Source organism: Maniola hyperantus, chromosome 23 (genome assembly GCF_902806685.2).
Source record: "Maniola hyperantus chromosome 23, iAphHyp1.2, whole genome shotgun sequence".
Classification (NCBI taxonomy): domain Eukaryota; kingdom Metazoa; phylum Arthropoda; class Insecta; order Lepidoptera; family Nymphalidae; genus Maniola; species Maniola hyperantus.
In genome coordinates, this window is record NC_048558.1 from 2,387,693 (window position 1) to 2,414,114 (window position 26,422).

The 26,422-nt window shown below is 36.9% G+C and overlaps 1 protein-coding gene across 9 annotated transcripts in view; it reads right to left on the reverse strand.

The window, feature by feature from the left end:
• The window catches only part of dati (datilografo), a 168,873-nt gene that overhangs the window by 47,559 nt on the left and 94,892 nt on the right, over window positions 1-26,422 (reverse strand). For all 9 annotated transcript variants that reach the window (XM_069506543.1, XM_069506541.1, XM_034980827.2 and 6 more), the window contains one exon: window positions 6,256-6,487. In XM_069506543.1, coding sequence (XP_069362644.1) covers window positions 6,256-6,487 — 232 coding nt within the window. The remainder of the gene's footprint in view (window positions 1-6,255; window positions 6,488-26,422) is intronic.

A 26,422-nucleotide genomic window follows, 5' to 3' on the forward strand; every position in this document is an offset into this window, starting at 1 on the left:
AAAAAAATTAAATTGTGGTCATGAACTAATAATTAGGTAGTATTTTCAACTTTCGAAGTGAGTGACTATATCAAGTGGGGTATCATATGAAAGGTCTTCACTTGTAGGTACATTCTAAAACAGATTTTTATTTATTTTTATGCATCATAGTTTTTGAATTATCGTGCAAAATGTCGAAAACTTCGACTGTAGTACGGAACCCTCATTGCGCGAGGCTGACTCGCACTTGTCCGGTTTTTTACATTAAAACATTGAATAGAAATCGATAACATAGGTACGTACCCAGTAATTAGGAATGGAATTGTAAGTAATTTTGTATTTAAAAAACGATTCACTATGTACAGTCACACAAGTATTGTAGTACAAATTATCGACAATTATGTAGACGAACATAAACTTCCATTTTCCTTTTAATGAAAAGAAAATTACGGGGCTTTATACCACTAGAGCCTTCGTTGAAAAACGTAACTGGTTATCAGAACGCATTAGTAATTAACATTAATTTACTATCAATATCTATTTAATGATTGATGCTCTGATAGCCTAGTGGTTATGATGTTCGCCTCCTAGTCGGGAGGTCGGGGGTTCGATCATGCACCTCTAAATTTTCGAAGTTATGTGCGTTTTAAGTATCTAATTACTTAAATATTACTCGCTTTAACGGTGAATGAAAACATCGTGAGGAAACCTGCATGCCTGAGTTTTCCATAATGTTCTCAAAGGTGTGTGAAGTCTACCAATCCGCACATGGCCAAAACCCTTCTCACTCTGAGAGGAGACCCGTGCTCTGTAGTGAGCCGGCGATGATGATGATGAAAATCAGCTCTACGGTGGCGTGGGGCACTTCGAATCGGCAAAAACATAACTATCATTTTGTATGACATACCTATACCTACCTGTCAATTATAATCCGGGTATCTTTAAAACAAGAGTGAATAGGCACCTTCTAGGCAAACGCGTTACATCTTAGGCCACATCATCACTTCCCATCAGGTGTGATCGTGGTCAAGCGTGCGCCTATAACGAATAAAAATAAATAAATAAAACCTACCTTTTCCAGCGTACTTTATAGTTTACTAGATGATGCCCGCGACTTCGACCGCGTGGATGTGATTTTTAAAATCCCGTGGGAACTCTTTGATTTTCCGGGATAAAAAGTAGCATATGCCCTTCCTTGGGATGCAAGCTATCTCTGTACCAAATTTCATTAAAATCGGTTGAACAGATGGGCCGTGAAAAGCTAGCAGACAGACAGATGGACTTTCGCATCAGTACCCATATTATAAATGTGAAAGTGTGTTTGTTACTTGGTTTATTGGTTTGTTTGTTTGTTGGTTTGTCGGTTTGTCCAATCACGTCGCAACGGACCAACGGATCGACGTGATTTTTCGCATGGGTATAATTAAAGACCTGGAAAGTGACATAGGCTACTTTTTATCCCGGGAAATCAATGAGTTCCCACGGGATTCTTAAAAACCTAAATTCACGCGTATAAAGGCGCGGTCATCAGCTAGTAAAGAATAAAGAGACGGGTCGCTCTGTAGTGAGCTGGCGATGGGATGATCATGATGATAATGATGAAAATTAAAAAAAAAACAGCTCTACACTACTGGGGCACTTTGAATCATCCAAAACATAACTGTCATTTTGTATGGCATACCTACTAAGTCCCGCGAATTGCTATTGCGCTGGAACCATGTCTCATTAACATCTAAATCACGTCATTTTGACGTCAGCTGAAATAAAAATATACCATCAACTCGAAACTTCACTCTAGTGCTCACTAAAATGGCGACCAAACGCATTAGCAATTTGCGGGACTTATACCTACTTTATTGTGTCCCTTTCAATTCACGCTGACATAAAGTCAATTTTACACTCTATTTAAGTCACAAAGTCACACTTCAACCTGTCCGTCACGTGTGGACACTGCATAGTGATTAGTGTAATTAAAAAACTCATTACACCTACCGGCCGGCAGTCATCGCAGCCGTGAATAAATATTTAATTACTACGTCTACTAGTGCCAACCGTTATTGCACTATTGTTGGAAAAAATGCGTGGGAACATAGACGACACGTTATCTAATTATATAAAAAAGACTAGCTTATACTCGCAACTTCGTCCGCTTAGACTACACAAATTTCAAACCCCTACTCAGGGTTTGAATTTTCAAAAATCCGTTTTTAGCGAATGCTTACGTCATAATAGCTATCTGCATGCTAAATTTCAGTCCGATTCGTCCAGTAGTTTGAGCTGTGCATTGATAAATCAGTCAGTCAGTCGGTCAGGCAGTCACCTTTTCCTTTTATTTTTAGAAGAGTAGTGGTGCACGTCTTCAGTACCCGTAGTACAAGATTTTACGTCTCACCTAACCAAATCAAATTCGAGAGTCGAAATACTTCCGCGTTACAGTAAAATGGACCTTAACAGCCTTGAATTGAAATCAAATATTCAATGCCACTGATTTTAATTTCGCAATGTTTCCGCTTGGAGCGCTGGCTGTATAAGTGTAGACAAACTTGAGCTTTAAAACAAGGCACTTAAGATCCAGTTTACTGTAACGCGGAAGTATTTCGACTCTCGAATTTGGTTTGGTTTGGTGAGACGTAAAATCTTGTACTACGGGTACAGGTCTAATGTTAATTTATTAAATTATATGATCTTTTATTGCAGTTATTAAGGTTTCTATTCCACAACATAAAGCTAATAAACGTTGATATAAAACCTCCATTACCAGCCATTATAAATTTTTGCAAAGTCACAAAGCAAAATACCTCTAGGTATATTCTTTGCATTGTAACAAAACTTGGGCCATTAAAAGTTAGATCAAACATATTTTATACTAGCTGATGCCCTCAACATCGTCCGCGTGGATTTAGGTTTCTACAAATCCCGTGGGAACTCTTTGATTTTACGGGATAAAATTGCCTGTGTCACTCTTCAGGTCCTTAACTTTAACCCGTGCAAAAAATCACCGTTACTCTATTACGACGTGATTGAAGGACAAACTAATAACAAATATACTTTCGCATTTATAATATGAGTAGAGACTCAGTACTTACACAAAACCTCCTTACTTCCATACTAATCTCTATAATATAAAAATGAATCACCAAATCTGTTGGTCATCGCAAATCTCGAGAACCGCTGATCCGATTTCGCTAATTCTTTTTTTATAATATTCCTTGAAGTACGAGGGAGGTTCTTACGGAGAGAAAAGTTAAAAAACAATGAATCAACTGTTAGGTTAGGCGGTATGAAGTTTGCCGGGGCAGCTAGTATTATAAATGCGAAAGTGTGTCTGTCTGTCTGTCTGTCTGCTAGCCTTTCACGGCCTATCCGTACAACCGATTTTGACGAAATTTGGTATGAAGATAGCTTGGATCCCGGGGAAGGACATAGGCTACTATTTATCCCGGAAAATTAAAGAGTTTCCACGGGATTTTTAAAAAACCTAAATCCACGCTGACGAAGTCGCGGGCATTATCTAGTTCCATATAATTTTTAAATTAACTTAGCTCAGTAAAAATATTTGCAAAACTTCTTTACAATCGCATACAAAAATAAAACAATGGACATAAAAATACTCAACAAATAAATACTTCCTCCTCCTAGTCTCCTATTAAGTACCATTTAATAACCTATTCAATGAATACCTATTTGTAAACAAAACCATGCGGCCTCACAAAATACATAAAACAGAAAAAGTTCGACACAAAAAAATAAACTAATCCAATTATAATGCGCATACGAATCACCCATCAGCTCGCCCATTGGCTAGTTCAGAAATGGAAAAACACGTGAATTTTTTTCTAAGCCACGTAGAATGTACGTTGCGTAATCGAGCTCTGCGATTGGTCGACCGCTCGGCCAGAGGCAACGATTGGACAGTTTTTTTTTCCCGCTTTTCACGTATACGGCCAGCGTGATTTTTTCCGCGGAAACTCCGGCCAATGGAACGAACGTAGTTTTAATTATAAAAGTTGCTCTAGCGGATTGTTTTTGCCGCGGCCTCGTATATGGCAGAATAAGTGGTGGTCGTTGCATGCGAGTGGCTATAGGTATTTTAAATGCGGTATTTCAATTGTGGAACGCTGTTTTTTGCATTGATACCATTTATAAAACGAGTTGAAGCCTTTGTTTGTAGTATACGCCTACTTACATTGTATTAAATAATAATATCAATCTATTCTGTTCTTTTATATTTTCTGTTAGACCAAATTATTATCATTCATTGATTGAAGCTGTGATAGCCTAGTGCTTAGGACGGCCGCCTTCAAATCGGAGTCTGGAGTTCGATCTCTAACTTTTCGGAGTTATGTGCGCACTTTTACGCACAAAACTCTGCAAAGTTGAGGTGCGTGCCTGGGATCGAACCCCCGACCGCCGATTAGGACGCGGACGGCCTAACAACTAGACTATCACAGTTTATTTAGGTTATCACAGCTTATAAAAGTTACTTGGTGGTAATTTGGTTGTAGAACACAACATACAAAACCTTAAATTAATTATCATCATCATCATCTCTTTGATTGCAGCTGTGATATCGTAGTGGTTAAGACATCCGCCTCCTAGGTCGGGGGTTCGATTCCGAGCCCCCGAGCGACCTGTAACTTTTCGGAGTTATGTACATTTAAGTAATTAAATATCACTTGCTTTAACGGTGAAGAGAGGAAACCTGCATGCCTGAGAGTTCTTCATAATGATCTCAAAGGTGTGTGAAGTCTACCAATTTTGGTCTACCAACCATTCAAATTTAGGGGTTGAATTTAAAGAATTTTCAATAACCCTTTTTTAGCGGACGTTTTACCTACGTCATATTAATAGCTATCTGGCACTTTGAATAATGACGGAACTTTGATCATTTATTTCACATCAATAATGATGTTTATCCGAACAACAATATGATAAATAAATAATCCGTTCTAGAACGCAATGTGCAAATGCAAGTTAAAACGTATTCTACAGCTATTGCAGTGCAAATAAACAAATTTAATAAAACGCGAGCGCATACATCACGGCATACGGGATGTGTCTTCCAGAATTCCAAATTTAAACTCGGCGGCCATTATAAAACAGATTGCATCGCGGGCTATTTCGCGTGCAAAAATACTTACCTATACCTACTCCATACTATACACATCACATACTGTAGGTATAGACTATAGTATATGTCGGTCGAGATGGCCGGCTCACTTCAGAGCACGAGTCTCCTCTCAGAATGAGAACATTACAGACAACTCTCAAGTCCGCAGGTGTCCTCACGATGCTTTCCTTTACCGTTAAAGCAAGTGATATTAATAACTTAAAACGCACATAACTTTGAAAAATTAGAGGTGCGTGCACGGAATCGAATCGGCGGATATCTCAACCACTACGCTCTCACTTCTACCTAGTTCACTTCTACGTATCCGCTTGTCGTAAGTTTTTACGATAGTTACTGTTGTAAACGTAGTAATGTGCTTAACGCCTAGCGGTATGTGGAAAACCCATTTTATGTCATTTTTAGAATAAACGTAAAATTTTGTTACATAAATTACCCGTTATTTGTATTATGAAATGTCATTAAATTACGAAATGAGCCTAAAATCATATAGGTATTATTGAGATTACTTTATAAAGGAAGTATATATTAACATAGATTAAGGTATTTACTTAAAATTACTTAAGTGGGTGATCCGTAAGAGAACCAGAATAACCGACATGCCTATAGCTCAGTGGTTGCGAAGCTGAAGTGGCAATGCGCAGGGCACATAGTTCGGAAAACCGATAGACGTTGGCGTTCCAAGATATTAGAATGGCGACCTTTAGCAACCCTCCCAACAAACGAATTAAGAAACCCCAGCCTATGTCACCTGTACTTACCATAATGACGAATACATTGGCACCTCATTCATCAAAATCGGCTCAGTTAGTTAGTATAGTTTAACTTTAGGTGCTGCGGTGGAACAGACATAAATTCAAACTTACATAACATACATGGACTGCTAAAATCATAACCTGCCTTTTGGCTTTGCCGTAGTCGGGTAAAAAAGATATAAAAATAACTAACCTGCTGTAATAGACCCTAATCTACTGTAGTTAGACAATATTACCTCTTTTATTTGGTTTTATTTTATCCCCCCCCCCCCTTCCCCCCCCTAGATAATCAACAAAAAATCAGAGATCACCAAATCATAACCTTCTTTTTGGCTTCGCCGTAGTCGGGTAAAATGGTTTGCCGTAGTCGATAAAGATATAAAAAGAACTAACCTGTATGCAGCCTCGTATGTTGTTGCACATGACTGAGCTGCTTGAACCGTCGGTCGCAGTATGAGCACTTGTAGGGTTTCTCCCCAGTGTGGACTCGGATGTGCTGCACCAGCTGGTGGTTCGAGCTGAAGGACTTGAGACACTGCTGGCACTGGTGCGGTTTCACTTCACCTCCTAAGCCTCGTTGGAGCTCTCGGGCGTGCATTTGCATTGCGTTTTTGTGCATGAAGATCTGTTGAAACAATAACAGATGATTTTCTTGTCCTTTTTTTATACACCAGTTAGCCCTTGACTGCGATTTTATCTGGTGGTAAGAGTCGATGCAGTCTAAGATTTTTTTTTAATAGATATAGCGAGCAAACGAGCAGGCGGGTCACCTGATGTTAAGTGATTACCGCCGCCCATGAACATTTGCAGCACCAGAGGAGCCGCCGATGCGTTGCCGGCCTTTTAGGAATTTGTTGGTCCGCCCCTTGAATAACCCCATGTTATAATCTAGTGGGAACACCGCCGATGGGAGTTAAGATGGAAACAGGCTAAATTTCAAGGGTTATGGCAGTTTCATTAAACCCATGTGCTGATTGATTTCTACGCGGTATCGTCCTGGAACACTAAATCGCTTGTTCATTCTTCAATAGCTCAACGCTTAAAGGAGTGGACTGAAATCCGAAAAGTCAGCGGTTCAAACCCCACACCCGTTGCACTATTGTCGTAAGCTCCTCTAAGCACAAGGATAGTTGGAGGGGAAAAGGGAATGTCAGCCATGATAAGCATGGCTAAAAAAAAGTAGTAAAAAAGTTCTTTAAAAAAGTCAGGTATATATGCGAAAGTGTATCTGTCTGTCTGTTTGTCTTCTAGCTTTTCACGGCCCATCCGTTTATGACGAATTAAACGAAACCGATTTTAACGAAATTTGGTACATAGATGGCTTACATTTCGGGAATGGTCATAGGCTACTTTTTGTCTTGGAAAATAAGTTCAGAGAGAGGGATTTTTAAAAATCTTAATCTACGTGGATGACGTCGTGGGCATCATTTGGTGCAGAGATAGCGTGCATTCTGTACACGGATATATTTATCCTGGAAAATCAAAGAGTTCCCTTGGCATTTTTAAATAGCTAGACCCACGGAACCTCTTTTCCGGATTCATTGCTGAATGTCATGCTATTATGTACCTAATAGTAATTAGTATCTATACGAAATACGGTAGTCGGTAGACCGTCTGTTCCCGTCATTGTAGGTATGTCAACTGCCAAATTGGTGTACCTTATAAAATCAATTTTTATATTTTTGAAATCTGAATATATAAAAGGAAAAGGTGACTGACTGACTGACTGATCTATCAACGCACAGCTCAAACTACTGGACGGATTGGGCTGAAATTTGGCATGCAGATAGCTATTATGACGTAGGCATCCGCTAAGAAAGGATTTTTGAAAATTCAACCCTTAAGGGAGTGAAATACTGGTTTGAAATTTGTGTAGTCCACGCGGACGAAGTCGCGAGCATAAGCTAGTCTGAATATATAAAAGGAAAAGGTGACTGACTGACTGACTGACTGATCTATCAACGCACAGCTCAAACTACTGGATGGATCGAGCTGAAATTTGGCATGCAGATAGCTATTATGACGTAGGCATCCGCTAAGAAAGGATTTTTGAAAATTCAACTCCTAAGGGGGTGAAACAGGGTTTTGAAATTTTGTAGTCCACGCGGACGAAGTCGCGAGCGTAAGCTAGTAATTACTAAATATTAACCAACTAAATAGAAAAGTAAGAGTTCAACAATTTACATAATACAGGAACTTATTTACTAAATAAAAGTATTATTTCCGATACCCAGATTTTTTGGTAAACTTCTTTTTTTGAAAACTGTTTGGCATAGATTTATTTAGTAAACTTCTTTTTTGAAAACTGTTTGGCATAGATTTATTTAGTAAACTCCTTTTTTTGAAGACTATTAGGCATAGGTTTTTTAGTAAACCTCTTTCTTGAAGATATCATCCTTAGAGCATTGATCAACGCCGTCATCATTTCAGTTCATCATCACTACCAGTGGCGTGCAGTTCATAGAGGCATAAATGCACTGCTTACCCCAGTTGTAATAGCTCAATGCATATTTTTCATTATGACCTGTCAGTAAACAGGTTCCTACCTAACTAATGCCTACCCTGGCTTCAAACACTGTGCACGCCACTGATCACTACCCATATTATAATCACGTGAAAGTGTATTTGGTTGTTGGTTCGTCCTTCAATCACGTCGTAATGGAGCAACAATGGATCGTTGTGATTTTTTGCAAGGAAATAGTTAAAGAACCATGGAAAGAGTTAGAATAGTGGAGAGTGACATGAGCTACTTTTATCCCGGAAAATCAAAGAATTCCCACGGGATTTACAGAAACCGACACCGGGCTTAAGGAGGGCAGGGCTAAGTCGTGGGCTTCAGCTAAATTCTAATAAGTTCCGTATTGGTGCTGAAACCCAAAAAAGGGTGTGCAAAAAGTGATTGAATCATAAAGAGCGTATCACACTCATATCGTCTGTGGCGCCTCCGTGTGCAGACACCATTAGACGCGGGTGTAAAGTTTCGCGCGAGGCCTCCTATAATTTTGCCATGGCAAAGAAATTACTTTCCCGCCGTAAGTCAGATAAGGCGGAATTATAGGGACTTAAAATTATTTATCGCATGGCGGCCACTCGCATAAGTATATTTTGTATTTGATATGCGGTTTCGGTGTCGGACACGCCGTTAGGATTTAATAAGATGCATTGATATGTTTGATTATTCTGTTTGCGAATCGTGTTGTCTATTCTACGTTATTGACTGTGCGTAAAATTATAAAATTTTTGAAGAAACTCCCAATATTATGTATAAGTTCCGCAAATTGCTAATGCGCGTGGCCGCCATTTTAGTGACGTCAGCACTAGACTGAAGTTTCGAGCTGATGGTATTTTTAGGGTTCCGTACCTCAAAAGGAAAAACGGAACCCTCATAGGATCACTTTGTTGTCCGTCTGTCTGTCTGACTGTCTGTCTGTCTGTCTGTCTGTCTGTCTGTCTGTCTGTCTGTCTGTCTGTCTGCCCGTCTGTCTGTCAAGAAACCTACAGGGTACTTCCCGTTGACCTAGAATCATGAAATTTGGCAGGTAGGTAGATCTTATAGCTGACATTTGGGGAAAAATCTGAAAACCGTGAATTTAGGGTTAGATCACACAAAAAAAAATTAAATTGTGGTCATGAACTAATAATTAGTATTTTCAACTTTCGAAGTGAGTGACTATATCAAGTGGGGTATCATATGAAAGGTCTTTACTTGTACATTCTAAAACGGATTTTTATTTATTTTTATGCATCATAGTTTTTGAATTATCGTGCAAAATGTCGAAAAAATACGACTGTAGTACGGAACCCTCATTGCGCGAGCCTGACTCGCACTTGGCCGGTTTTTTTTTTCGGCTGACGTCAAAATTATGTCATTTCGATGTTAATGAGACATGGTTCCAGCGCAATAGCAATTTGCGGGACTTATACCTGCTTTACATTTTTAGTGACACACTCATTAAAGATGCATTGATATGTTTGATTATTCTGTTTGCGAACCATGTTGTCTATTCTATGTTATTGATGTAAAAAGTGGGTAAAGTGTAGCTGGCACTCTAGAGACAGAGGTTAAGTACTTTTATCCCAGTTATCAAAGGGTTTCCACGGGGTTTTAAAAACCAAAATCCTTGGAAAGAAGTCGCGATTGAAGAAACTGTAAATTATAGGATCCTGGATACAGGATGTAGATATCCGAGTACCTAAACAAATAATCAAGTCAAATTTCTGAGAAATAAGATTTTTTTACGCATGTCCTGTTTTTTCAATTTATCTTACGGTAGTTTGTGCTAGGAATTTTCCGTGTTTACTAAAGATGCCTGTAATTTTTCTAAGATAGGTACTTTTGTATTTTAATGTTACCTATATTCCTTATTTAAAAAATTTACAAAAGACAGTAAAATATCGTTATCACCACAATCAAATACAATACTAAGATAAAATTAGCTGCATCTAGTATCTACAAATTAATAACATAAAATAACAATTATTATTGTCGTTACGGAATAACGCAATCAGCATAATCTTAGTTATATTTTACTTGGGTAGGTATATTTATCGAAAACCTTACTTCTATGCGATTTCGAAGAAACGACTTTAGACACGCAAGCGTACAATGTAGGCCAACGAAATGTAGGTACTAAACGCAGAATAAACTTTATTGCTATTAGATAAATTAACTTCACCTCAATCCCGTAATATGTTACCTATTCTGTTATTCACAGCAGCATTTCCAATCTGTGGTAAGTTTTTACCTATTAAATAATATTGGATGAATACGTTTTTTACACAATCGGGGCGCTGCTTCTTTCTTCTCAGTCTAGGTAGTGCTAGATTCACTTAACGATTAAAATACACTTGTAAAAGTTTATTAAAATAAAAAATCTTTAAAACAGCTACTAAAGCAGACTTGCTAAAGGCCGGCAACCATCAGGTGACCGGCCTGCTCGTTTGCTCACCATTATTATTTAAAAAAAATTAGTTGTTCGTAATTTGCCGTTTAAAAATCACGCCGCAATAGAGTAACGTAAGTACCTATCGACGTGATTTTTTTTTACGAATACATTATTTATAGACCTAGACAAAAATCTACACGGAAGAAGGTTAGATTATTTCATTTAAAAAAAACAATTTGTTAGTCATGATGTTCTTTTTAGCTTTTAGGAGTTTCAGTTAGTGCTTGTTATAGATAAAAAAGCAAAAATTAGTTATAAATAAATAAGAAACAAAAAATATCACCTGCGATAAAAACGAAGCATCTTTATATTTACTGAAGTCCCACAGATCACGAGGCATTTCTTTACAAAAAAATGCGTGCATACTTTAAGGATGTCTCTAAATATAATAAAATATATGTTTTGTTTCGTATATAGCTTGAGGAAAACCATAAACGTTTAATATATTATTACGATTTTATATAAAACATTTTTAAAACATATTATAGAATACAGAAGTTATCACTTCCTGTAATAAACACATTTATTTTTAATAAGACAACAGGAAAAAGGCGATTTATTTGTATTTATGTAACCATTTTCGACCTCAAAAAGTTTACTTAAATCGTGAAAATTTTAAAATGAAGTCTGATGTACCTAGTGTAATAAATATTTCTGTTAAAACTACGGAATTCTATCTATTTTCGAAAAAATATCTTTTGTATTTTAAACACTAATAATAATATACAATAGTTCTTTGATTTAAAACCTCTACAAACAAACGATGGTTAAAAAATATAAAAAATCACTAGCCTTCCAAAAAACAAACTAAAGCAGATAAGATTTATAATTTTCTATAGGAATTCATGCTAAAAAGTAAAATTTTGATTTGCAAAATGGAGCCATACAGCCGCCATATTGATTTTTTTTTCAGAAAATTTGCCACTCGGGATCATGTTAGGATTCTAAAGATACCCATATAGTCTAATCCGTTCAGGCATATGGAAATAATGGTAGAATTAAAGAAACTGACACACATTACACATTTTTGAAGGTAACCTTCCCACAAAAATAAAAACTAATGTATTAGAGACTTGTCTTTTAACATGTCTTACTTATGCATGTCAATCCTGGCCTCTTACTAGCAGAACAATAAAAAAAATACACATGCACATACTACCTACATAAACCCTAAAACATTACACTCCTTTTTTTGGGCAGTCATGTTGGGCAGGCATAGGTTTGTAAAATGATATGAGAAACTAGATAGACTTCGTCCGCGTGGATTTAGGTTTTTAAGAATCCTATGGGAACTCTTTGATTTTCCGGTATAAAAAGAAGCCTGTGTCCTTCCTCGTGATGCAAGCTATCTGTGTAAGGCTAGCAGACTGACAGACAGACACACTTACGCATTTATAATATTAGTATGGACAAATGAATTTGAAAGATGTACGATTTTCTTGCACGGCAGTGTAGCCCTTTCACGCGTGTTAGAAAGTAGAACTAGACGTTTTGATCACGCAACGAAGAAATTGCAAAGAATTTATGCTTTTGATACACTGTGATGGGGTCTAAGGTTTCCAGGAAGAAATGAGATAGGTATTGTAGGATTTATGTAATGTGGCCTATCAGCTTTATCGCCTACTAGCACATTATCTGCAAGATTGACCTCCGTGGCCCAGCTAGAGCCCCTGGGCCTGGGTTCGATTCACAATTATTCAGGTGATTTATTCATACGATTTTTACCTACCTAATTTAGCTAAATTGTGTCGTGCTTTTTTTTGGATGGAAAAAGTACGACAACATTTTCATAATGAACCAATCGATTTGTCAAGTGTTTATTTTTCTTCAAGTTGTTATGTTCAAAGTTTGAAAGTCCTCGTTTTGATTCGTTAAAAATCTGTCGGTAATGTTTTTCCAACGAGTTTAAGGATAAAAAAAAAATCTCATACAAAACGTTTTCTTATATCAATACCAATTACCTCAAAGCGGAATCCCTATCAAAAAGGATGGGACATCATTTTCGGACATGTCCGTAGAAACCAAAACAACCACGTAGAAAAAGTAGTTAGGTATAAGCAGTGATGAAGAATAGAAGACACGAAAAATGCATGGAACATTTTTTCAAATTGTTGTTTGTACTGTTCATGACTTCATATTTTAGCCAAATCTGCCGGTAATTACTTTACAAACTAATTTCAAAAAACTGACAAAATACCACTCAAAACTGAATCATTTTAAAATCCCGCAATCAAAAAGGATGGGTATCATTTTCGGACGTGTCCGTACAAGCCCCTAGGGTAGTAATTAGCGCCGTAAAAAATTTAAGACATAAAAAACGCTATGAAAAATGCACGGGACATAATTTTTCCCTAAATTGTTCCGGCGGACGAGCATCAAGGCTCTATTAAGAAAAATGACTTCAACCCTTTTGAAGAGCACGTTTTTAATGACATTTTTTTACTGGAAGCTTTTAGGCGATTCGGTAGTCGATTAATTTTGGCGAAATGACACTTTTATTTAAGCGTCAATTACTAAGTACAGTAGCTGCACCGTAGTTTGGTACTGATTCTGAGCACACCTACATTTTTGAGTTTTCGCATCCTCCTCTTAAAAATGTACCTAATATGAAAAGGACAGACACAGTTTGAAAGTTTTGATGATGAAAGTTACGTCTTTGAGAGCTTTATCATTTGAGAGAAAAATTCAAAAGTCTATGGTTTTAGACCAAACTTCTGAATTTTTTTCTATCGAGAAAAGTTTGTCCAATCATGTTTTCATCGGCCTCGATTCTAGAGGATATAATGACAAATACCATATTATATTAATTTCAAATTTTTAGGTCCACGCGTTACGAATTTATTTTAATTTTAGTATTGACGCAAATGGAGAACGCCCCGTTAATTTTGAGGTCTCTAATGATATGTGACTTTAGCTGCCAGTCGCGAGCCTATTGTTTAAATTTGTAGCGTGCAGTAAAATTTAGAGTCTTCAAATGTAAAATTCATGTTCTGTCCATTTTTAGCAATATTGAAAAAAAAGATGCAGATACTCTAAATTTTGTTTAGTTAGACAACATAATCGGCGCCAGGCGTCCAGCTTTAGATTTACCATGCATTAGCAAGCGAGTAGCCTGTACTGAAGTCATGATAACTAATTAATTTAGAATTCTATCGTTTGTTTACATTACCACAAAAATGAATCATAAATGCTCTCAATAACAGCTGTTGTATTATTATTTAATACCATTATTTAATTAATATAAGTTAAAGAGATTTACGTAAATGATAGAGCAGCTGTTGGGAAGATTTTTGTAACTTTTTCGATGAGAAGTTAGCCTTTGACTGCGATCTCAGTCAGTTAAGATCCAGTTTGAAAAGAAAGAAAGAAAAAACCGGCCAAGTGCGAGTCAGGCTCGCGCACCGAGGGTTTCGTAGAGCAGTCGTATTTTTGCGACATTTTGCAGGATAATTAGAAAACTATGTATGATGCATAAAAATAAATAAAATCTGTTTTAGAATGGGTTTAATAAAAATTGCCATGCTCCTCCCAGGTTAGCCAGCATCCATCTTAGATTGCATCATCACTTACCACCAGGTGATTTGCAGTAAAGGGCTATCTTGTATCTGAATAATAATAAAAAATATTATCGAAGTCACATAATATATACCTACGTACAACGTATTATCCTGGAATTTCTCTTAAAATATTATATAGGTTTCTTTAGGTGATAAGTTGAAAATACCAAGATTAGTATAATATGTTAGTAGTTTTTTACACAAGTTGAAAATTACACACAAAAAATTGAACAAGTAGCCAATGCTGTAACTTTTATATTTCTTTGAAATAAATAAATTTATTTTTTTCCTTGTGGTTAATTTAAAAATATTTTTAACACCATTATTAGTGTTTTCAATGTAGGCACAACCGCAAGAAAAACTTAGGTTATTAAAACCGATTCCATGATTTTCATGACAATATTTAGATGACCTTTGTGGTTCCTGTGGGTGGGGTAGGTTCAATTAGATAGGTCAATTAAATTCATATAAAGTCACTTCACGATTCGAAAGCACTTGTAAAAATTATTGGAACGAAAAACTTAATTATATTTCTATTCTAAATTAGAGTTCTACGAACTCTATCCATTTCACAACTTAACACTACAATTGGTAGAAAATCGTTCGAATATACCAGAGTTTAAAATTACAAATGTCACGTTTTCCCTCTTTTTTTGTAAGCGGGCCGTTTAGCGATCAAATTACAGGGCTTAACGGGAAGTGATAACTTGTTAATTGTAACTTTGACACCTGTTTCTGCGGCGGCTCTGTTGACAGCACGCCACACCGGTGCTTTCATGTCGAGAATTGAATGATACATTTTCTAAATCATGATTTCACGACCTCCCTCGCGCAGTGGTAAGCGCTGTGGTCTTATTAATGGGAGGTTACGTGTTCGATTCCGTATGAAGTTTTTTTTTGGTCTCGCTGGGGAAAATACACTAGTGCATCCCGCCACAAAAGCGGGTATGTGGGACTCGCTGGCACTGCTCAGGATACCCACTGAAAACCACAGCGGCGCAGTCCGCGTCAGGAATAAGGCGTCCCAGGATCTCGGGTATCGGATGCGACTGAGAGAAGAGTTGTGTGAAGCCTGCCAATCCGCATTTGGCTAGCGTAGTATACACCATGGCCAACCCCTTCTGCTTTTGAGAGAAAACGCGTAGGGGTTGATGATCATGACGATTTTGATGAAAATGATGATAAAAAACATGACCTACGATACTTCTTAACCCTTGCAAGCGCATCGTGGATGTGTGCTTTTATAAGTCACAATATATTTTTAGCGCCGGCCTGTGCCGCTGACACTGAGCGCATTTTTCTGAACTTGACTCAGTTCTTTTTGTTTAATGTCTTATTTTTATTTTATTTATAAACGTAACACTTTTTTTAATGCGATGTTTATCGTTTGCGGTTGCGAAGAGAGCTTTTTAGATTGTTTTAACTTTTAGGTACCTTCAGTATAAACAGAGTGAACTAGAGTGAGGGAACTCTCGGTTTGATCCTGAACCGACGATATATCAAATATTACGCTAGTATGGTTACGTAAACTAAAAAAGATTCCGACGAAACGTTATGTGCGGGTGTGCCTCACACCCTGATTGCCATTTCAACCTGTCGTGTACTGGTCTGTACTAGTAGGTACTTAATAATTCTATGCTTCTATCGTTCATCTCAAATTAGAGCCTCAATAGCTCAACCGGTATAGGAGTGGACTGAAAACCGAAAGGTCGACGGTTCAAACGCCGCCGGTTGCACTATTGTCGTACCTACTCCTAGCACAAGCCTGACGCTTAATTGGAGAGGAAAGGGGAATATTAGTCATTTAACATGGCTAATATTCTTTAAAAAAAAAAAATTACACCTATGATAACAATGATTTTTCCGTTTTTCTACAATCTTAAATACTTAGGTGAGGTTACGACTTACAACCTTGTTCACTGTTTTTCTGCAGTATTTCACAACATTTCACAAGAAATGAAGCGATCTCAACAAAAATAAAGTTTTAATGATGTCATAACGACGAGGCGCGCAGTGTTGTTGGAAAAATGCATTTTTGAACAAAGTATTTATCGATTCAAGGCGAGCATTACTCATTCATATCACTGTCTTTATTAATCCAGCCTTGGGCCTTAAGAAAGTGTAAAGAGTATCTGTGGTTACTTTTAGGGTTCCGCATCTCAAAAGGAAAAAAATGCGAGTCAGGCTCGCGCAACGAGGGTTCCGTACTATACAGTCGTATTTTTTCGACATTTCTTCCATTTGCAAAAACTCCTTATCTCGAAAACTATTGTTCTGTTGTGGTTCATCATCATCATCATCATGATCAACCCATCGCCGGTTCACTACAGAGGACGGCTCTCCTCTCAGAGTGAGAAGCGTTTTGGCCATTGTCTGCCACTACACACCTTTCAGAACATTATGGAGAATTATGTGGTTAGTTAGATTTAGTTACATTTTTTAATAATTTTAAAATGGCATTTAATAAAATTGGAGACCAAATATGGATATCCTTGCTAGATTTTAACGATCTGTATTTAAGGAAAACCAGACCTGGGCGCGTTTAGAACCCTCGTAGCTTTAGTTTTAAGTTCGCGTAAAAATTATCACAACCTGCATAATATTGTGATGTATCTTACCAATGCAACAACCGACCATCAAAAAGTGTAATTTATTACCTATTTTGAATAAAACGTTTGATTTGATTTGAGATATTATCATCTTCAGCCCATCGCAGGCCAACTACTGAGCACGGTTCTCAGAAGGATTTAAGCCATATAGTCTGCCACACTGGTTCAGTGCTGATAGGCGTTAATAAAAACTTTCTGAATAGGCTAAGATCTCTGTGGTTACTGAGACTAGATAAATTCGTCCCGATTTCTGGAATGTAGGCTATGACGTGCGAAAGAGACAGACTCAGTCTGGTCAGATGCCTGTTAAGATAACACAATCTCGATTCTACGCCCACGTGATTGTGTACTTCCTACTGCCCTATTGTAGTACTAACTTTGCACACACGCGTTTCCATTTACAATCTAATTTTAACCCTATTTTTAGGTTGGTAAAGTTCAAGTTTGATTAAGCAGTAATTTGAGTTGTAACGTTGTTCGATAACGATATTAGTGGTATTTAAAAGAATTATACCACGGGTCGCAACGTTATCTTTTTTTAATTGGTCAATACCATTGAGTATTGACTGTTGAATGGTTTAAAGGTGTTTTCGTGTTGTATGCGTTCTTATGTTACGTATACTTTAACTCGAAATGGTTCAGTACTGCTTTGCTGTTATGCGTTTTAAGTATGTTACCTAGATGTGACTCATCGAAGTCAGCGTAGAATCTAAATATATAAAAGGAAAAGGTGACTGAATGACTGACTGACCGACTAACTGACTGACTGATCTATCAAGGCACAGCTCAAACTACTGGACGGATCGGGCTGAAATTTGGAATGAAAATAGCTATTGTGACGTAGACATCCGCTAAGAAAGCATTTTTGAAAATTCAACCCCTAAGGGGGTAAAATAGGGGTTTGAAATTTGAGTAGTCCACGCGGACGAAGTCGCGAGCATAAGCTAGTTAGCAATAAATGCTTTTGACAATATGGTTTTAAATATCATAGAAATATAGGTAGGTACTTTATTGATTTCAAATATTTAGAACTAGCTTATGGTTAACGAACAAACAGATACACTTTCGTTTTAATATTCATAAGTATAATTAGATAAGCATATTTTCAAGCGGTACGTAGGTAGGTAAGTATTACGATTCAGTTACGTTATATACAACAGATGAATATCTAAATGATAAAGATGCGTGAAAATAAACAGCTCGTGAGCTATAAAAAATAATTATTGCTAAACTACAGGATACTAGCTTATGCTCGCGACTTCGTCCGCGTGGGCTACACAAATTTCAAACCCCTATTTCACCCCCTTAGGGGTCGAATTTTCAAATATCCTTTCTTAGCGAATGCCTACGTCATAATAGCTATCTGCATTCCAAATTTCAGTCCAATCCGTCCAGTAGTTTGAGCTGTCTGCTGATAGATCAGCCAGTCAGTCAGTCAGTCAGTCGGAGTTCTGCAATTTACGGGACTTATACTAATCAGGTAGGTAAGGTATAGATACTTTTTGTTATAAGTCCCGCAAATTGCTATTGGGCTGGAACCATGTTTCATTAAATCGAAATTACGACATTTTGACGTCAGCCGAAATAAAAATATACCATCAGCTCGAAACTTCAGTCTAGTGATGACGTCACTAAAATGGCGACCACGAGCATTAGCAATTTGCGGGCCTTCTATTGGTGTGATTTTCATCAATAAGTTTCATCAAAAGACATAAAAACAAAATCAACAAACCTAAAACTCTAACAGTAGGTACCTACCACATAAATTATAATTAGTATCTACTACGTAATAACTTAAATTACAGCATTGAATTACGTGTAATAAATACGATGTAGGTACTTACATTATAGTAGAAATAAAAAGTACAATAAACTGCCGACACTGACCTATGTCAACAAACGGGGCAGTGCGCATGTGTGTGGCTCTGTAGTTATTTACTGTGTGATTGTGCGAGCCATTTTACTGGTGTGTGTTTTTATTTTGATACTAATAATATTATTATCTTCGCTGATAGCAGAGTGGTTAATACGTCAGCCTCCTATTCGGGAAGTCAAGGGTTCGATGTCGGGCACGCATCGCTCACTTTTCGGAGTTATGTGCGTTTTAAGCAATAGACAATTCGAAATGCAAAATTTAAATGCATTTTATTGCGCTTATCGATCGAATACATTTTTTGTAAATTTTTTGTAAGTTTATTTAAACAAAGTTAGTACGTCTGCCTTCTAATCGGAGGTCGGGGGATCGATCCCGGGCACGCACCTCTAACTTTTCGGAGTTATGTGCGTTTTAATTAATTAAATATCACTTTCTTTTACGGTGAAGGATAACATCGTGAGGAAACCTGCATGCCTGAGAGTTCTCCATAATGTTATCAAAGGTGTGTGAAGGTCTACCAGTCCGCACATGGCCAGCGTGGTAGACTATATGGCCAAAACCGTTCTCACTCTGAGAGAAGACCCGTAGGTACTCTTTAGTGAGCCGGCGATGGGTTGATCATAATGATGATGATTATTATCTTCGCTGATAGCCTAGTGGTTAATACGTCAGCCTCCTATTCGGGAATTCAGGGGTTCGATCCTGGGCACACACCCTTAACTTTTCGGAGTTATGTGCGTTTTAAGCAATAGGGTAGCTTACCCTTTTTTTAAAGTGTCTTAATTTGATTCTAAAGTGATAATAAACTACCAAAAAAACCACAAAAATGTACCTATTCAATCGATAAGTGCAATAAAAATGCATTTACATTTTTTCAAATTTCGCTGCGAAAACGCAACCCGCCATCTTTTTAGGTTAATGAGCTGTCATTACGTCACACGGATTGGTAAGGAACGATGGTTTCTTAGTAATTTAATTTACAACTTCAATCCATGTGACTTCATTGCACCGTCGGAATTAACATGGCGGCTACGGTATCATACGTTTTAAACAAGTCTTAGAAAAGACGTAAAAGGTAAAATCCGAAAATAGTGAATTTGTGGTTACATCACAAAAAAAATGTATTCATGAACAAATAATTAGTATTTTCAACGTTTAAAGTAAGATTACTATACCAAGTGGGATATCATATTATTATGAAAAAGCTTTACCTGTATATTCTAAAACAGATTTTTATTTATTTTTATGCTAAATAGTTTTTGATTTATCGTGCAAAATGTCGAAGAAATATGACTGTATGTAGTACAGAACCCTCGGTGCGCGAGTCTGACTCGCACTTGGCCGATTTTTATATTATTTAGTCTAAAATCTAACTAGATAGATAACATCTGAGAGTAAGGATATGGAGCTTTCCTGCCGTATAAACGTATCACTTTATACAAACACTGACAACGCATTCAGATAACCTCATTTCTTTCGCGATAGCCCACACATGCGCCGAGTGTGTCGTAAGACCACGCACACTACTGTGTGTAATAGAGTGACCACGTTGTAGATATCATTAAGGATTTTTAGGGTTCCGTACCTCAAAAGGAAAAACGGAACCCTTATAGGACCACTTTGTTGTCTGTCTGTCAAGAAACCTACAGGGTACCTACTTCCCGTTGACCTAGAATCATGAAATTTGGCAGGTAGGTAGGCCTTTTAGCAGACATAAGGGGAAAAATCTGAGAATCGTAAATTTAGAGTAACATCACACAAAAAAAAAATTGTGGTCATGAACTAATAATTAGTGTTTTCAATGTTCGAAATATACTTATATAAAGTGAGGTATCATATAAAATGGCTTTACCTGTGCATTCTAAAACAGTTTCTAATTTTTGAATTATCGTGCAAAATGTCGAAAAAATACGACTGTAGTACGGAACCCTCGGTGCGCAAGTCTGACTCGCACTTGGCCGGTTTTTCTTTATTTATATCCCCACTAATATTATAAATGCGAAAGTGTGTCTGTCTGCTAGCTTTTCACCTCTCAAGAGTTAGCTGCTTATATCCCTGGGAAGGACATAGGCAACTTTTTATCCCGGAAAATCAACGAGTTCCCACGGGTTTTTTATAAACCTAAATCCACGCGGACGAATTTGCGGGCATCAGAAGTGAGTGACATCCACCATAATAATATGATAAATGCGAAAGTGTGTCTGTCTGCCTGTCCGTCTGTTTGTCTGTCTGTCTGCTAGCTTTTCATGGCCCATACGTTTAACCGATTTTGACAAAATTTGGTACCTACAGAGATAGTTTGCATCCCGAGAAAGGACATAGGCTAATTTTTATCCCGGAACATCATAGAGTTACCACGGGATTTATAAAAACTGAAACTCACGCGGATGAAGTCACGGATATCACCTAGTAGGCTATATTTTAGTTCAAATAAATTAGAGATCCCTACGAAAATTCTATGAAGCTATCCGTGCGAATCCGGGGCGGGATGCTAATCTTATTAATGTACGTGTGAGAATATATAACAGAAGTACTAAAAAGTTCATTTCTCTTTCTATGTTAACATTGTGGTCACACTACTTTCTAACAAGCTAACACAATAAAAATACATCAATTGCAATACGCTATCCAACCTGCATATTTATTTCATGCCAAACTGTTATCTATCCCTTTTGAACTAAGCCTATAATTGCTTGCGACATTTATCTATAGAGAAAGAATTCGCAATATCCGCGTACGAACGCTGTAAATTGCATTTTATTGAAATAGCTTCAAAGGATTTTATTCTTTACGACCATGAGAATTAGGATTGTATAAGCGTGTAATGTTTGATTTACATCACTACGGACGATGATGCAATATCTAACAGTGTTTATCAGAGAAATGGGATGCGTTTAGAATTTTTATTCCTTTACTATCCTTGGAGCCTTACACAATTTTTTTATTATTGACTTATTATGTAATAGGTACGTAGGTAGAAGGTAAGGTAAAGTCAACCGTCCATACTGCAATGTAAGCTCTAAGTAATCTCACTATCTCTACATAGTATAAAATAAAGTCGCTTCCCGCGTCTGTATGTTTGTCTGTACATATGAACGCGTAGATCTTTTAAACTACGCAACGGATTTTAATGCGGTTTTCACCAATAGATAGAGTGATTCAAGAGGAAGGTTTATAGCTATAGTTTAATTCTCAAAAAATTAAAGATCCCTAGAGAAATTGAAATAATGTGAATTAGGTCGGGAAAAAATCCTCTCATTTGAGAGTTTCCGAGGCAATGACACCTCGATGACCCCACATTAGTATCTACGTTGCACCCATGCGAAGCCGGGGCAGGTCGCTAGTGTGTAATATATAGCAATAGCAAATCTATATATATAAAAGGAAAAGGTGACTGATTGACTGACTGACTGACTGAATGACTGACTGACTGACTGACTGATCTATCAACGCACAGCTCAAACTACTGGACGGATCGGGCTGAAATTTGGCATGCAGATAGCTATTATGAACAGCTAGGCATCCGCTAAGAAAGGATTTTTGAAAATTCAACTCCTAAGGGGGTGAAATAGGGTTTTGAAATTTTGTAGTCCACGCGGACGAAGTCGCGAGCATAAGCTAGTAATTACTAAAAGCAAAATAACGTGTAGGTACAAAAATCAAGCAAGGATTTTTAAATACTATGGAGAATTATGGAAAATTAGGTTTTAACTAGTTTTTAACAAGAAGCTTGATAATATTTCATATACGGTAAGTATTTTACACCACGCGAGAAAAAATCCAAAAATGTATAAACAAGATATTATCAGCACTAAGCAATCGGAAAATGTTAATTTCCGTTTATAAAATAAATATAATGAATTTTATAATTCATTTTAAAGATTTCACTTTTCTATCTGTTCTACGAATACATCCGAAATCTCATGTGTCAACGGGAAGTACCTACCCTATAGGTTTCACGGACAGACGGACGGACAGACAATAAAGTGATCCTATAAGGATTCCTTTCTTCCTTTTGAGGTACGGAACCCTAAAAATGTAGGTACCTACGTATTTTATAGTGTGCAAATGTCAATGAACTCTAGCGCTTGTCTCGTAGGTTACCTACTTGTGGTGATATCTTTGTTTGTTATCAGCTGGTAGCCCTGAAGGTACGTTAGCCCTTCGCGGTAAGACCTAAGATAGAGCTGGACAGTGCTTCTTTATTGTGCATTAAAAATATAATTTATGAACCTATTAAAGATGGACGACATTTTTTTATTGCGGTGAAGGGTGAAGGCCTCCTGCGAGGTCTTCCTGATAGAAAGTTATCTTAAAAGTTACAATAATCTGTATCTATATATAAAATTCAAAGTCCTGACTGACTGACTAACTGACATATACATATATCAACGAACAGCTTAAACCGCTGGTCCTAGAGACATGAAATTTGGAGTCTATTCTTTGTAAAGAGTAGGTATCCACTCAGAAAGGATTTTTCGAAATTCCACCCCTAAGTGGGTTAAATAGGGGATGAAAGTTTGTATGAAAGTCCGTCATTTTTCAAGTTATTTGCATGAAAATTGGTATTTGGGTTTTTGGCCACAAATGAAGAAATACGTGTTTCAGGATTTTTGGAAATTCAACCCCCACCTCGATTTTCTAAATTCTACCCTAGTGAAACGGGGGCGGGTCAGCTAGTATAATATACTAGCTGAATACCCGCGACTTCGTATGCGTGGATTTAGTTTTTTAAAATCCCGTGGGAACTCCCTGGTAGTGATTCTTATTGAAATGTTCTGAATACTAATGAAACCCGTATTGAATTGCCCAATTTTTTTCCGGAATCAAACACGTTAGTCAGTAATATGGAAGAAATCAAAATGGATTGTATGCTATATGCTATGTATTATGGTTAAGAGAGTCTACTTTTTACCAAGCTATTATACTGATCGCGATCGATTTGCTGTCACCCGTTGAAGAGTTCCATCCTCTATTTCCGAAACTTTTGATTAAATCTACACTAAACTTACATGGCACCAATATGATAATATAACCTTTGTATGTCATGATCAACCCATCACCGGCTCACTACAGAGCACGGGTTTCCACTCAGAATTAGAAGGGTTTTGGCCATAGTCTACCACGCTGGCCATGTGCGGATTGGCAGACTTCACACAACTTTGAGAACATTATGGAGAACTCTCAGGCATGCAGGTTTCCTCACGATGTTTTCCTTCACCGTTAAAGGAAGTGATATTTAATTAATCAAAACGCACATAACTCCAAAAAGTTAGAGGTACGTGCCCGGGATTAGAAGGTGAATGTCCTAAACACTAGGCTATCACAGTGTTACCCTTTGTATAGAAAAAAATATTCGAGTAAATATTCGAGTAAATATTTAATTAATCAAAACGCACATAACTCCAAAAAGTTAGAGGTACGTGCCCGGGATTAGAAGGTGAACGTCCTAAACACTAGGCTATCACAGCTTGTTACCCTTTGTATAGAAAAAAATATTCGAGTAAAACTTCAAAAAGTCAAACACGTAGAGAAACGTAAATCACCCAAATCTCTCTTTCGATGCACAGTGTGGTCAACTCTTTTTCCAAACACCCGATTGTACTTTAAAACGAGCGTTCATACAGTATGCATGTGATCGCAGGTCACGATCAAAGACTTACATTTTTACTTCGATTAGGGACCCTTTACACTTTCGAACTACTAACGTATTTTACCGCCTGATATGTCATTTCAAATACTTCAACTTGATGAAGAGGAAATGACTGTATGAAATGAAGAAGGAATGAATAGTAAAACTACTTAAGTTTCTTAAAATGCTTAAAGCAGGGTTATGACGTAACACGGTAAATACGGTACGGCTAAGGTAGGTGTTTAGAAGTCGTTTGATAGCATTTGACCTCCTCAACTTCTAAGAGACCGTAACGTTTTACTGGACGTCATGTGTAAATATCATACATATGGTTCAAAAAATATCAAAAGTTAAAAAATAATATAAAATATTTCGCCGGTTTCTGATTTTAATTTTAAATAATATATAAAAAACAAAAATTTTAAAAATATCAAAATCGGAGCTGTTTCTAAGGACTTCCGAAGATTGGCTGTTGAACAGCTTCCTTGAATCCACTAATAAGTAGTTTAGCGAACTTAGCAGCCAAAATAAATGACGTTATTAAAGAAAATTACAAAAAAAATGACTATCACTAATAAAATAATTACCTAATCGATGTTGTTTGACTATTTTTTACATGCTTTTTACTCCTTGTGACCCGGCGTTTTACAGTGATCGTTTTTCGAAATTCGAACAAGTGTAAATGGAACTTTACATGGATTACAGTACAATTGCCTTTTAAATCTTATTTCCTTTAAAAACAATATTGGATTGTGTGTAAATTTCAATTAAAATATCCTAAAAATATGTACGGTACGTACCTATTGTATTTGTATTTAAATCTTAGATGTGTGTGTGCATACGATACCTACTAGAATAAACGAATGGTACCAAAATAGAGTCATCATTAATTTATGTTTTATTGTAGGCTACTTTCGCAAATTATACAATTAAAAAATACCTACCTCATCTCAATGCATCTCATACAAGTCCTGACTCACTCATTGACAGACTCATCAACGTCCAGCTCAAACCCTTGGACCTAGAAAGCTGAAATTTTTCACAGAGGTTCCCTTTATAATTAAGACAAGGGCGGATTTTTAGGTTTTACCACGAGAGCAAAGCCGCGGGCGCTGACATGTTAAAAATAATATCAATTTATTATTATATATTAATTTATAATTAGAACAATTCGCGTCATAATCAACAAAATTTTATGCAACTATGTCTTAGTACCTAACTACACATTAAGTACTAAACCTACCTATTATAGGTAGGTATGGCAAAATGATTGAATGATTCAATGCTTTACTAATATACTACAGTTACATACCTACATACGAAGCAAAAAAGAAAGGGCTTTGCGTCAGAGGTTTAAAATTATATACGCATTGAAGTGAATAACCTCGTTTCAAAACATACCTTTTTCAGACGAAACAAAAGAAAAATTAACTCCTATTTTTAATTTCTTTCTTTGGTAAATAAAATTGTTGCCATATTGCTCTACATTATAAAAATAGAAAAGAAACTTAAACTTATGTTATTCTGTATTTTTATTGCTACGTGTAGGGCACATTTTTTCTGTATTTTTTTTTGATAAATAGGTATAAAATGATAATTTTTTCAATTGTTTTTTTGTCAGACGTTTTAAAAAACGAAAAACAAAATAAAGTATTCATTTATTTCATAGTTTTTTATAAAAAATCTTAAATAGGTACCTACCCATAATGCAAGGAAGAAAGACGTCGGAATAAAAGCGCGCGAAACCACGTGCTGGCATAATAAAAATAAATGGGAGTCTGCAAAAGAGAGGTCGCTCACCTCCCTAACCTAAGACAAGAGATACGCATCACTCACACAGACGCACACACCCATACATACAAGCGAACGCACACACGCGCAATCGACGCGTGCGCCGGCCGCCGAACGAGTTTAGACAAACGGAAGAAATATTGTTTCTC